The 12,875-nt window shown below is 58.7% G+C and overlaps 1 protein-coding gene across 4 annotated transcripts in view; it reads right to left on the bottom strand.

The window, feature by feature from the left end:
* Positions 1-452: 452 nt before the first annotated feature.
* The window catches only part of EPN2 (epsin 2), a gene marked incomplete at both ends in the record, with an annotated part of 33,072 nt that continues 20,649 nt past the window's right edge, over positions 453-12,875 (bottom strand). For all 4 annotated transcript variants that reach the window (XM_079726173.1, XM_079726174.1, XM_079726175.1 and 1 more), the window contains 4 exons: positions 453-751; positions 2,617-2,829; positions 4,809-4,895; positions 5,170-5,343. In XM_079726173.1, the coding sequence (XP_079582299.1) occupies positions 453-751; positions 2,617-2,829; positions 4,809-4,895; positions 5,170-5,343 (773 nt within the window). The remainder of the gene's footprint in view (positions 752-2,616; positions 2,830-4,808; positions 4,896-5,169; positions 5,344-12,875) is intronic.

Below are 12,875 nucleotides of genomic sequence, written 5' to 3'. Positions count from 1 at the left end.
GAGTCAAAGAAAAGTAAAATATGCACAACCGCGTCCCCCAAAGGTCAGTGTCTGAGGGAGCCCGCACTCCATCCTGTCCACGCCTGGGGGGGGTTGCCAGGGCTGGGGGTGGGGGCCAGGTCCTGGGCAGGGGGGCTCCCAGAGGCCCGGGGCTGAGGCTGGGCCAGCACTGAGCACTGCCACCTCCTCATCCAAGGCCCCCGAGGGCCGGCGGATCTCCACGGGGGCTGGGCCCGCGGCAGGGGCCCTCCCGCCTGACACAGGCTCGGGGACCCACGTGCCGCGTGATGACGCCTCAGTAAGCCCGCCACCTCTCGACCCTCAGGCTGAGGGCCAGGGCCGCAAAGACACCCTCTGCACACCCACCCCACTCTCAGACCCCATTCCACAGGCGAGAGCCCCTGCCCGGCGTCCTCAGCACGGATGCTCTGCTGCGGGTCCCGGCGCGGGCACTAGAGGAGGAACGGGTTGGTTGTGCCGGTGGCCTGAGCTGCCGACGGGGGGACGCCCAGGCTGCCCACCATGTTCACCGCGGCGGGGCCCAGCGGCGGCAGGGAGGAGCCGCCAGCCCCCAGGGCTGGGTGGGAGGCTGCGGACGTCACGGAGGCCACAGCCATGGGCTCCACAGCCGGGCCTGGCCCGAAGGACGCGCTGCTCCCCAGCACCGGGCTCCCCCGCAGCTGGTTCAGCGTCAGTGGCTGCGGCTGGTTCACCTGGAAGGGGTTGACCGGGGCTGAGGCTGCGGCGGCACCTGGGGAGAGAGCGGGCAGGGCGGCCGCGGTCAGAGCAGCAGCGCACCCGGGCCTGGACGACCGGGCCTGGACGACCACGGCACAGTGGCCACCAGGGCAGTCTGCCCGCCACTCTGGGCTCGGTGTTGGGACCGGGACACTCAGGCCGTGAGGAGCCCAGCGAGGGGCCAGGCTCGCGGGGGCCCAGCTCCTCCTCCGGGCTGGCACCCCGGGCGCCCTCCCTTGTTTTCTCAGCCAGCCAGCCGAGCTCTGCGACCAGAGGGAGAGGGGAGAGGAGAGGAGAGAGGTGCAGGGAGAGAGGGGAGCCACGGGGGAGGCGGGAAGTGCAGGGCGGCCTGCACCTGGGGACCCTGGCATAATAACGGCTCTGAGAAGTCCTGCAGTCTAGAAGAGTGTTTCCCGAATTCCTCTCATACCAGAAACCCTTCCCCGCGTTCAGCAGAAACATCTACTGAAACCCAGGCCAAAAACCACGGGCGCTGCCGGCACTGACTCTCCAACGCGGCCCAGCCCCTGCTCACAAAGGCTGCCAGGAGGGCACCCCCAGGTCACCAGGGGAGATGTCGCCTGCTCTCCACGAGGGCACCCCCACGCTCTTGCATCAGTCGCTGCTCGGAGCCCTAGGAAGAGGGCTGTGCAGATCAGATCACCGCAGCTGGAGATGAGCAGACTAGACTGCAGAGCAGGACCAGGAAGGGGCAGAGCCAGGAGGATGGCCCTGGAGGGCTGGGGGCTGCCGGAACCTCCTGCGTCTTGGCTGTAGCCCCCAGGCCCTGACCGGCCCCCCATGGCCTGGCAGTGGAGCTCCTGCAGGGGCCCTCGGGGCAGACCCCGGGCTGTCGGCCAGCTCTGCCCTGGAGCCACCCCCGCTGCGGGCAACCACATTCCCTACCCACCTCAGGACCACGCGGCTGGGCAGGACCCAGGCATCACACACACCCCACTTCTGCCAGAGGGTCCCCGACCTCAGCCTGTAAGTCCTCAGGTCTGAGGCCAAACACCTTGAACGTGACCTGTTCCTGCCCTTGGGGAGCCCAAGGCCTTTCTGGGAAAACTCTGGGGAAGAGCGGGGGCTTCCTCAAGGAAGAGGGTTGCCCGGACTGAGAACCGAAGGGTGGGTCTGAATCCCCACCCCCGGAGAAGAGGAGGGAGATGTCCCGGCAGAGGGAACAGAACGTGTAGCAGGGGACAGAGAGCAGCTCACGCAGCTGAGGGTCTGAGCGTACAGGGGGCTGGGGTGGGTGGGGGCATGGAACACGGGGGCCCTGGCCACTCACTCGAGGGCTAGGGCTCGTCTTGCAGCCCACGTGGAGCTCCTGAGGGTGGAGAGCCCACCGGTAGGGAGGACAGGCTTGGGAGCAAGGGTGAGCTCCAGCCCCAGATGAGGCAGAATCCCACAGCAGGGGCGAAGTGAGGGTTCTTGGGGTCCCCGGAGCATGGCCCAGCAGAGGGCCCAGTTACCCACAACCCGAAAAGGGGGTGCTGGGCAGCAAACCCAGGCTCCCTCCCTCAGCCCCAGCACTATCCGCCTCCAGCTGACCTAGAACTGGCGCGCGCTAAAGGGTCTCCCTGGCTGGGGCACCAAGTCAGGGGCAGCTTCTGCTCAGCGGTCTCAACTGAGAGGACAGGGTTTGTTTTCCAGCCCCCCACGAGTCCCGGAGAGGCGCAAGTGCTGGTCCAGGATGCCCGGCGCTCCACTACTGCTCAGCCGGGGCCAGCACGCCCCTGAGCCTGGTCCCCACCTGCGGTCCCCGAGGGAAGAGTCCCCCGCAGAGGTGGAGGGGAGGTCAGCGCCCACAGGCCTGCCCCAGAGCCGCTCTCAGGACGGGCAGACGGCCAGAGGAAGGCCGGGAAGCAAGCCTACCTGGTGCCAGGAAGGGGTTGAGGGACTGTGCCGGCGGGGCTGGCCTGGTCACCAGCGAGTCCAGGTTCACCAGGGCCGCATTGGGGCCCAGGAAGGACTCGGGGGTTTTCCGGGTGCCGCTGGGCTTGCTTGAGGCCACGGTCGGGGGCTGGGACTCAAGGGGGTCGGGGCTGGTAGTTCCGTTGTTCTGGGCCGGCGGAGACGCCGCCTTGGCTGCAAGACAAGGACACACATGGGCTGATGAGCCTGGAGGGCTCATCCAACCCCGAAGCGTCCAGAGCAAACCCCGATGTCCCCCGACGCCGACTTGCCGGGGACGCGCGCAGCTGCCCAAGGAATGGGGCGTTCGTTGCAGTGCTGTTTCCAAGAGCCCCAACCTGGAGCCACGGTCAGCCACAGGGCAGGGCACGTACAACCAGACCTGAGTCCAGGGACAGAGGCGCAATGAGGAAGGAGCAGGGACAGAAGAGTGCAGCACAATCTCCACAAATACTAAGATGGCCTTTGGGGTTGGTGGCTACACATGAGAAGTTCACATTTTTTAAAATGTTTTCATTTTCTAAATTTTCTATAGTGAACATGAATTGCTTGACAGTAAGAAGAAAGCAAATGACTTTAAAAAATTCAGCCAACAGAGGGTGTGCTGAGGCAGGCTGGCAGGAATGTGGTTGCTCTGCTAGGCTGCTCTGCTCTGTGAGATGGTGATGGGGACACGGGTCCCGAAGAACCATTGATTCTGCACTCAGCAGCCCCACGCCCAGGAACCCAGACTCAGGAAATAATGCAAAGTGTGAGCAGGGGTTTAAGCACAGAGATGTTCACTACAGCATTATTTATTTTAGCACAACTTGAAATCAACCTAAAACGCCCTCCCCAAAGTTAACGATTAAATATTGGGTTGGCCAAAAAGTTCGGGTTTTTCTGTAACATCTTACAGAACCCAGTAACTTGTCGCTGAGCCCTACAGAGAGATACTACAAAGCTATTTCTAAAGAATTTGTAATGTTGCAAGAAAATGTTCTCAATCTGCTTTTCCATAAAAGTGGTGGGGGCAGGATTCAACTCCCTCCAGCAAGTACGAGCTCAACAACAAAGGCTGTCCGTAAGAGCTCAGAGAAAGTGCTGGGAGGGGGCACAGTGGCCACGTGTAGATGGAAGAATTACAGGTGATTTTCATTGTCTTCCATAAACTTTCCCACACTTTCTACAATGGGAACACCTCCAGAATTGGGGTAAATACTTCACAGGCCCAGGGAAGGGTGCTTAGGCTTCTCCCTGAGGGGTGGGGAGCGAGCAAGGACAGTTAGGTTGTACTTTGGCCTGTGGAAGAGACACACGGAATCTTGCTTTTTTAGTGAGGCAAAAGAAACCCCGGGAAGCAGCAGCTCTACGTTGCTTCTGGGCCCCTGGAGCTGAGACGGCCTCAGGGGGTGCGGTGAGGGGTGCCAGGCTGCTCCTACCTTAGGCCAGCCCAGCCCTGCCTGCTGGGGAAGGCGGCGGGGTGTGTGTGTGCGGGGGCAGTGGGAAACGGGGAGCAGGGAAGCCGGGAGAGGAGAGAGAAAGGAGAAAAGTTGCTTGGTGCAACTGGGAGGGGTGGCCCTGAGGAAGGCAGGAGGCACCTGGCTCTGTCCCCAGCCCCACAGGGCTGTGTGAAGAGGACATCCAGCCCCCTCTCTCTGCCCCTCGGGGCCGAGTTTCTCTCCCCCTGACCCTGACCCCTCCCAGCCCAGGGGCGCTCGGGGAGGAGCAGGGTCTTCTACAGAGCGTGCATGTGCGTGCGTGCGTGCACGTGTGTGCGTCGGAGATGCCTGCCCACACAGAGAGCCGGGTGGTCTGGGAAGGGGGCGCCTTTGGGGAGCCGCGAAGAGGAAGGCTGGTGGAGATGGGGCAGGGCCGCGCTGGGCCGGCTGGGGAGCCAGGGCAGTGGGCTTCCGCCAGTGGTCACAGGGCCCAGGGCGCGAGGCCGAGGAAGAGAGGTGGCTGGAGAAGAGGAGAGGGTGACAGAAAGCTCAAGGGCATTCCTGCCGCCGCTGCCCCGTGAACGAGAATCCCTGAGTCAGACCCCCGGCTCCCGGGTCAGACACGGGCACATGCGTGGAGTCGCCAGGTTCCTGACTGTGATGCCTGCAGCAACGGGGCTAGTCAGGGGCACGGGACGGCACGAAACCACAACCACCAACGCCGTTACGTACCTGCTCTTTTTGAAGTTCGGAGGTTGTCAAATTCAGAAAAGTCATCTTTAATTGTACCATTCAAATTACTGAAGAGATCAAAAGCCCCTGGGGAGAGAGCGGCAGTGACTGTGCGGTGTCTCCACTTCTCTGCCTTGTGCTTCCCCATCGCGGGGGACCAGAGGTGGGCCGGCATCTGTAGCCCTCATGGGGGAGAACTTGGAGAGTCGGGGGGCAGCGGGGGTGTGGGGTCCCTGGGTGGGCAAGGAGGGCACCGGGAGGGGCCTCCCCACGCAGAGCAGGGCGCTCGGCTGCCCATGCCCCGCCTCCCCTTCCCCAAACCGAAGCCAAGGGGCGGGTGTGTGTGTGTGTGTGTGCTCACCAGAGGGGGACGCGGGCTTGGCGGCCGACGCTGCGGCCCAGGGGTCGGCGGCTTTCCCGGCACTGGGGGCTGGCTGCTGCGGGGCGGCCCAGGGGTCGGAGCCCTTGGGGACGGAGCGTGTGCCGGCGCCGGTGGGCACCACCCATGGGTCGACGGAGGTGGCTGTCTTGGCACCTGTGGGAAGGCGGGGTCGGTTCAGAGATGCTCCCAGAAAGGGCTGGGCAGCCGGGGTGAGAGGGAGAGGACCTGGGGCCACAGGAGCACGCTGGGGGGAGTGCCCGGGGAAGGGAGCACGGAGCCCCCGTGGCCTCTGCCTCGGCAGAGCTTGCCCGGCAGCGTCCTCCCTGCCTGCACGCAGCAGACACGCGGTGCGGCATGGAGAGACATCAAACAAACAGCTGTGCGCTAACACATCCACTCCCTAAAGGATGGGACAGACTCCAACGCCCGGGCCTGTGCGGGGTGGGGAGTGGGTCGTGCATGCACGTGTGCATCCGTCCACGTGCACAGGGCACCCATGCACCTCCTCTCCCTGCGAAGCATCTCAGACGACCACTGCGAGGCCCCCACGCCCCACCCCAGTCGTCCACACCTCCCTCCACGAGCTCCGGTTTCGCCACGGAGGGGGCCGAGGGGGCGAGCGGTGCCGGGGCCCTGAGCCGTGTGCTACCAGACACACCGACGGGGTGCTCCCGGGGGCGGCTGTGTTCACGCAGAGGTTTATCCGGGAGACTGAGCTGCGTTGGTGTGCAGCTGAAACGTGTTGTTTATGGCTGTCTAATACTTCATCCTGTGACAGAAGGCACGGCTGGTGTAGCTGTCACTGTGCTGCACACGCGGCCCTTCACCGCAGACACGGGCATCAGCTCGCTCCTTCCCAGGCCCCTCACGCCTCCTCTCCCACCAGGGGCCTGGTCCCGTCTCTACCCACCTCCCTTGGGTTTTTTGTTTTCATTGATTTGACGGGGTCCTCCCACGTTTGGGTGCTGATTCTCTTCCTTGAGTTACAAACACCTTCTCCAAACTTGTGGCCTTTCCCTTCACTCTCCTCATGGAATCTTTTGATGAACAGAGAAGTTCTCACTTGCATGGAGTAGAACGCAGCAGGATTTTCCTCTAATTTGTGCTTTTCAGGACACGCAGGAACTCCACCTCCACATGCCCTCGCACATGGCCTGGATAAATACTTTTTACTTTATCCTTTATTTCCATAAGGGATTTATACAACTTTAGGGACCGGCATATTTTTGAAACTTCATTTTCTGGTTACTTATTACTACGCAGAGCAACAATTTAATTTCGTATACTAATTTTTGTATTCAGCAATCTTGCTAAACTCTTAATTCTAATCATTGAAATTCATCCTATTTATTTTTTTTCTTCTTTAACATCTTTATGGGAGTATAATTGCTTTACATTGTTATGTTAGTTGCATCCTATTTATTCTTACAGTAATTCTAATAACTCTTAATTCCAATCACCTCATTTGCAGAAACTCTTTGGGAGTCTGTGTACACGGTCACATCCCTTGAAAACGATGACAGCTTAGTTCTTCCAAGTCCCTCATTTTCCCGTCTCGCTTTGTTGGCCGGGACCACCCGTCCCAACGCAGAGCAGGGGAACGGACTGTGTCCACGTCTTGCTCTTAACCGTATACCATTAAATGGCACCATTTACCGTAATAGGTAATTTTTCCTTTCAGAAGCTCTTTATCAGGTTATGGAAGTTCCCCCTTATTCCAAGTTTGCTAAGACTTCTGCAATAAAGAGCTGGTGAATTTTGTCAGCCTGTTTCTGCCTCTAATAGAATGATCGCATGCTTTTTCTCTTTGGGCCTGTTAATATGGTACATTAATACATTTCCTAGTGATTTGGTCCTTGCAAACAATGTTTTTCATGAGGTACTGTATCATTTTTATATTTTTCTCGTTCTGGTTTTACAGTTGCTTCTTTGCTTAGGGTTTTTGCACCTATATTCCTAAGTGGGCCTGGCCTGACGTGTTTGTTTTCACACTGTGCATCTTCTGTCTGGTTTTGGTGTTAAGGTTATGCTAGCCCATAAAATGAGTAGGAATACTCCCTTTTCCCACCCCCTGAAGGAGTTTGTATAAAGTGGAGTTGTTTCTTTCTTTTTTGTTTTTAATATTTATCTACTTATTTTGGCTGTGCCGGGTCTTAGTTACGGCACGTGGGATCTTCGTTGCAGCACGCCGGATCTTTTAGTTGCGGCATGCGGGATCTAGTTCCCTGACCAGGGATCAAAGCCGGGCCCCGTGCATTGGGAGTGTGGAGTCTTAACCGCGTGGACCACCAGGGAAGTCCCTGGAGTTGTTTCTTGAATGGCTTGAGAACTTGCAGCAAAGCCCTCTGGGTGATTTAGGGAACGAGAGGGAGGCGAGTGACTTACTCGGCTCCTTTAATGATTATAGGACTATCCCTACTTACAGGTGTCCTACTGCTCTTCCGCCAGCTTTGCTGAGTCTTCTTTTTTAATTTATCCATTTTATCTAAGTTCTCGGATCTGTCAGCACAGAGTTGATCAAACACCTCTTACTCTATGTGGAATCTCGGCAGGACCTGCACCTACACTGTTTGGCCTTTCCTCTTTATTTTTCAGAACTACTCTTGCCAGAGATTTCTCTATTTTATTACTCTTTTCAATGACCAACTTCTGTGCTTGTGGATATTATTCCGTCTGTGTTCTAACTTGTTAGCTTCTGTTGTCCTCACTATCTCATCCCTTCCACTTGACTCGGGTGTGACACCATCCAAGCCTCAACACCGCATCAATCTTGTGCTTTTCTTCTGGACTAATGCAAACATTTAAAGCTCTGAATTTTCCTCTTACTATCACTTCCATTGTCCTATGTATTCTGATACGAAAATATTTACGTTATTATTTGGTTCTAAATATTTCTGTCACTATAATTTCTTATTTGACTCAAGAATGTAGAAGTGTTTTTAAAATGTCAGGTGTATGGAGTTTTCTACTTATCTTTTTGCTACCGACTTTAAACTTGAGTGTACTGTGGTCAGAAGGTGCGTTCTGTGTGATCCAATCCTCTGACTTGGCAGAGGCTTTTTGCCTAGCACACAACTGATGCTTTGCATCTCGGGTGCAACTGGAAAGAACGCGTGCTCTCCAGTTGCTGAGACAACACCTTCACAGGCTTATGAATCACGCTGCTCCAACTTTCTTATATTCTTATTACTTTAAACATCTTCTCCTGCCTAGTTCTGTATTCCTGATATTCTCCATTCCTTCCAGAGATCTGAGTTTCCATCTGGTTGTCTTCCCTGTCAGCTGGAAGAACTTCCCTTGGCAGTTTTTGTGGGGCTGGAAATGGTACCCTTTCACCTTCATTCCTGAAGGATACCTTTACCAGATGCAGGATTCTGGTGGGTGAGGTTTTCGGTGGTTTCTCTGTCTCACCGTTGTTCTCAGGAGAAGGACGTTCTCCCGGTGGGCCCTGAGGACGTCATCCCACCGCCCTGACGTTCTCATCACTGCTGGGACTCGGCCGCCGGCCTGACTGCCGTTCTTCTCTGCTCCTGGGGGGTCATCTCTGATGTCCTCTCCCTTTGCTGTTCTCCAGTCTCCTGACTGCACGTCTGGGTGTGGGTTTCTCTGATTACCCTGTGTAGAGCTCACTAGGCTCCCCAGCTCTGAGATGAAGCCCCTCGCCACAATTCTTGAAAGCCCCCTGTCACTATCTTTTCAAACATTACTTTCCTGGAACTCCAAAAAGCTGTGTCCCCATTCTGCCTGCACGCGCCCCCAACTCCTCCGGAGCATTCTCCAGAAAGCTCCGTGGCTACTCGTTTACCAGGAGTCTCCCTGGACAGCAAGCTCCTGGGGGCACTAGGCGGGGTGAAAAGACCGGGCACTGCTCCCTGACCCCCGTGGACTCAGCGCCCGGGGCCCGTCCCCAGGCAGGGCACTGCACGGGGCCCGGCCGTGAAAGGGGCTCCTTGGCTTTGAAGAAGACGCACCGCCGCCGGCCGGCCCCCCCCCAGGCTTGCCACGGCGACCACAACGGACAAGCCAGGGCAGCCTCACGCCTGTCACCCACTGGAGGCTGGCCAGCTCTGGTGTGGACTTGGGGCTTCTCCAGCCGCCGCCCCCAAGCCCACAGCCCTCCTGAGGCTTCCAGAAGCTCCTCCGACCTTTCACTCCCGTCCGCCCAGTGTCTCACGCAGAACCTCCCCCGGGACGGACCCCACTCTCCCGGACCCACTTGGGCCAGCGGGACACCTGGTCCCGGCTGGAGTCACACAGCTGGGGTGCACCCTCGCTCTGCCCCCAACACAGCACCTCGGGGGTCTCGGTTTCCCGTCTCAACTGGAGGGGGCTGGACTGCAGGTTAGAGGAGCTGGGACGTGTCTTCAGAGCTACTGAGACACAACGGAGAGGACGCAGGATGGGGAGGTTGCAGAGAACCCGGACCCGGTGCCAGGCTGCTCTGGCTCCCGTGGGGCCTCGACCTCCCCGGCTCAGCAGCGCCCGCGAGAACTGCAGGCTCCCAGTTCACGTCCCAGCGCGTCCGTGCCCAAGGACTCGGACTGGGAGCCTTGCACTCCTCCCCTGCGCCTGACCGCTGGGCAGACTCGCCCCCATCAGGAGACGCTCCCTGGTCACCTTCCAGCACCGACCTCCTCTCTTCTGGAGGGATCCCCTGATCTTCCTCGGGAGAACTGTCCCCTCACCACTCCCTAGTCCCGGTCTGAGTGGGTGGACCCTGCGCTGCAACAGGGGAGGGTCTTCACCAGCCCACCCCCCGTCCCAGCTCCCCACTCCTGCATCCCAGAGCAGTCCGTGAGGTCCAGGAAGACCCTCTCCATCCCTGGGCTGGGAGCACCCAGAGCCACCAGCCAGGCCTTGAGCTTCTGAGGCCAAAGGGAGAGGGGAGGGGCCCACTGGGTGGGGGCAGAGCAGGGGGCCTGGGTCTTGGTGACGCCGCTCAGCCACTGGGTCGAGTTGGCCTGAGGACAGAGCTACCCGTCCCCACTGGGTACAACATGGCGTCCTGCCCACCAGACGGCCTTCCCGGCCCGCTCGGGGGCACGGTCCCCACCCTGCAGCCCCCTCACAGGCACCTGCTCACGGGGGCTGAGCTCACGCCGCTCTCCCGGGCCTCAGAGAGGACCTGACACACGAAGGTGCTGGCAAATGATGGGGCCTGAGGGACCCACAGAGTCTCAGGGCTGCGGGGACCCTGCGGTCACCCCGACTCCCACCATGGGCACCGTCGACGCTGGAGAGCACTTCTGGAAGGTTCCGGGTAAATGTCTGACTCAGGTGTAGAAACACACAGCTAGAGCCGCCCCAACTCTGCACAGCCCACGCAGAGAGTCTGCAAACGCCTTTGATTCAGAGGGATCCACTCACCACGCAGCTCAGGGGGCACCAGGCCAGCAGTGCTCAGTTGTGGCCCCTGGGAATCCCCTGGGGGCGTGAGTAGAATACTGACCCCCACACACACAGATGCCAAGGAGGGCCTGGGCATGTGCATTTTTACAGGCTCCCCGAGAGGCTAGGATGGGCAGCTGATGCAGGGGAACCACCCCGCTCCTGGGCCGCTCGGGTCGCAGGCCGGATGGACAGACAGACATCTGGTGGGGCCGGACCCTGCCACAGACAGGCGGCCCTCGGCACCACCTCGCTCCTCTGAGCATCGTTTGGCCCGCACGGCCCAGGCCCAGGCCCTGCCCTGCAAGAGGAACACGGCCCCAGTGACTGTACCTAGCATGCGGGTCACGGGCAGCCGGCGACCACGGGGAAGGAGGGGTCCTGAGGACAGTGTGACCCCGTCTCCCCGAGCAGGACACCCAAGCCATGTTTTCAAGCACAGGCAGGCGCTCACTAGCCAAACAGAAGGACACAGCATCATGTGAGGAGCTGGCATTTAAGGGGGGCCAGGCTGCCCTGCCAGGCAGAGGCCATCTTGGAACTCCTCGGCCTCCCACCGCCCCGGGCCTCGGGCACTGCCCTCCTGACCGCACGTGGGACACGATGGACCCCACTGTGCGCCGCCCACCACAGCCCCAGCAGGCCCAGCCGGGCCACACACCCGACAAATAGGCGCTTGTTGAGTGACCGAGAGGAGGGGAGGCTAGGACCGAGGGCCCATTCACAGGGAGCGTGCCTGGCTCCCCCCATCCGGCTCCCCCCGAGCCCCACGACGAGTCTCCAAGGGACAGGGAAGCAGTCACATGGCGGGTCATGGAGTGAGCCAGGGCGGGGGCTGAGCCAGTCAAGGCCATCGGAATCACAGGTCGTGAGCCCTGCTGTCCCAGGCGGCTGCTTTGTGTCTGGGCAGGTGCAGGAAGTTCCCTGCTGACCTGGCAGGCGCCGCTCTCCCTCCTCCCAGCCCCCAGCATTTCCTCCCGAGGCCCCTTGGCACAAGCTGGTAAAGGCAGGGCTCGCTACCAAGGGCGGCTTTCACAACAGCGCTTCTTTCATCCAGAGGGCGCATCCCACAGTGCTGGGGAAGAGACTCTGATCTTTCTAGCTGTTTCGGGGTGGTGGAGTGTTCCCCAAACACACACCGGCAGATTCTACCACAGACTAAGCAGTAAGCCTGACACTGCGTCTCGCTCCGGAGCAGCGTCTTAGAAGAAGGAAGCAAGTTCACGGTCACCACGGTCCAGTGAGCTTGGAAGCGGGGCTGAGGCCGCGTCCTGCAGTGCTGCTGAGGGCAGAGCGCTAGCACTGCCCACGGGAGCCGAGGTCTAGAGCTTCGACTGATGCCTGGAAAGCCTCCCCGTGTATGGAAGAAAGAAATGTCTACACGTACCCATGATATGACCCCAACCACGTGAAAACACACAGGCCCAGGGGACGCAGGAAGCAGACAAGCTAACATTTTAACACCAGTTCTCGCTCCCTGTTGCAGTCTGAGGGGACTTTTCCCGAACATGAGAGGCCACAGAAGGCCTTAGCGGCAGTCCAGGATGGCGTGATGACTCCAGGACTGGGGGCCGTGAGCACTGAGCCTGCCCCTCGCTTGCTGTGTGACCTCAGAGGAACGAACAGCCTCTCTGGGCTTTGATGCTCTGTTTACCCCAAGTCACTGGTAAAAATGCCAAGTGCATCAGAACCAAGGAGACGGCCCTGGGTTGGGCAAGTAGCAAAAGATGGCAAAGTGGCAGTCCATGAACCAACCACATGTGGCCACTGCAGGTGCATTTTGATTAGCTCCAACCACGTTCTTAATTTTTAAAATTCATTGTCAACATTTAAAAATTTGATTTCAAAATTTCAGGTTTCAACCTTCTCTTACTGCTCAATGGTTATACAAATGTGCTATGTCTATAAAATGGAATATTATTCAGCCATTAAAAAGGAATGAAGGAGGGATGTGTGCTATCACATGGGCGAACTCTGAAAACATGCTAATTGGGAGTCACAAGGGCCACGTGTTGTGTGATCCCATGACAGACGAAACGCCCGGACAGGCAGCTTCAGAGACAGGAAGCAGACTGGTGGTGGGGGAGGGGCAACAGGGAATGAATGCCTAATGGGAAGGGGTTTCCTTCTGGGGCGACGGAAAGTCCTGGGATCAGTACTGATAACCACACACTATCATGAAGGGCTAAGAAGCACTGAACTGTCCACTTGAAAATGGGTAAGATGGTGAATTTTATGTCGTGTAAGTTTTATCTTGATTAAAAAAAATTCAGAAGAGCAGAACCACATGGGCAGAA

Source organism: Hyperoodon ampullatus (assembly GCF_949752795.1).
Source record: "Hyperoodon ampullatus genome assembly, chromosome: 19".
NCBI lineage: Eukaryota > Metazoa > Chordata > Mammalia > Artiodactyla > Ziphiidae > Hyperoodon > Hyperoodon ampullatus.
This window is presented reverse-complemented; position numbering and strand designations above follow the sequence as displayed.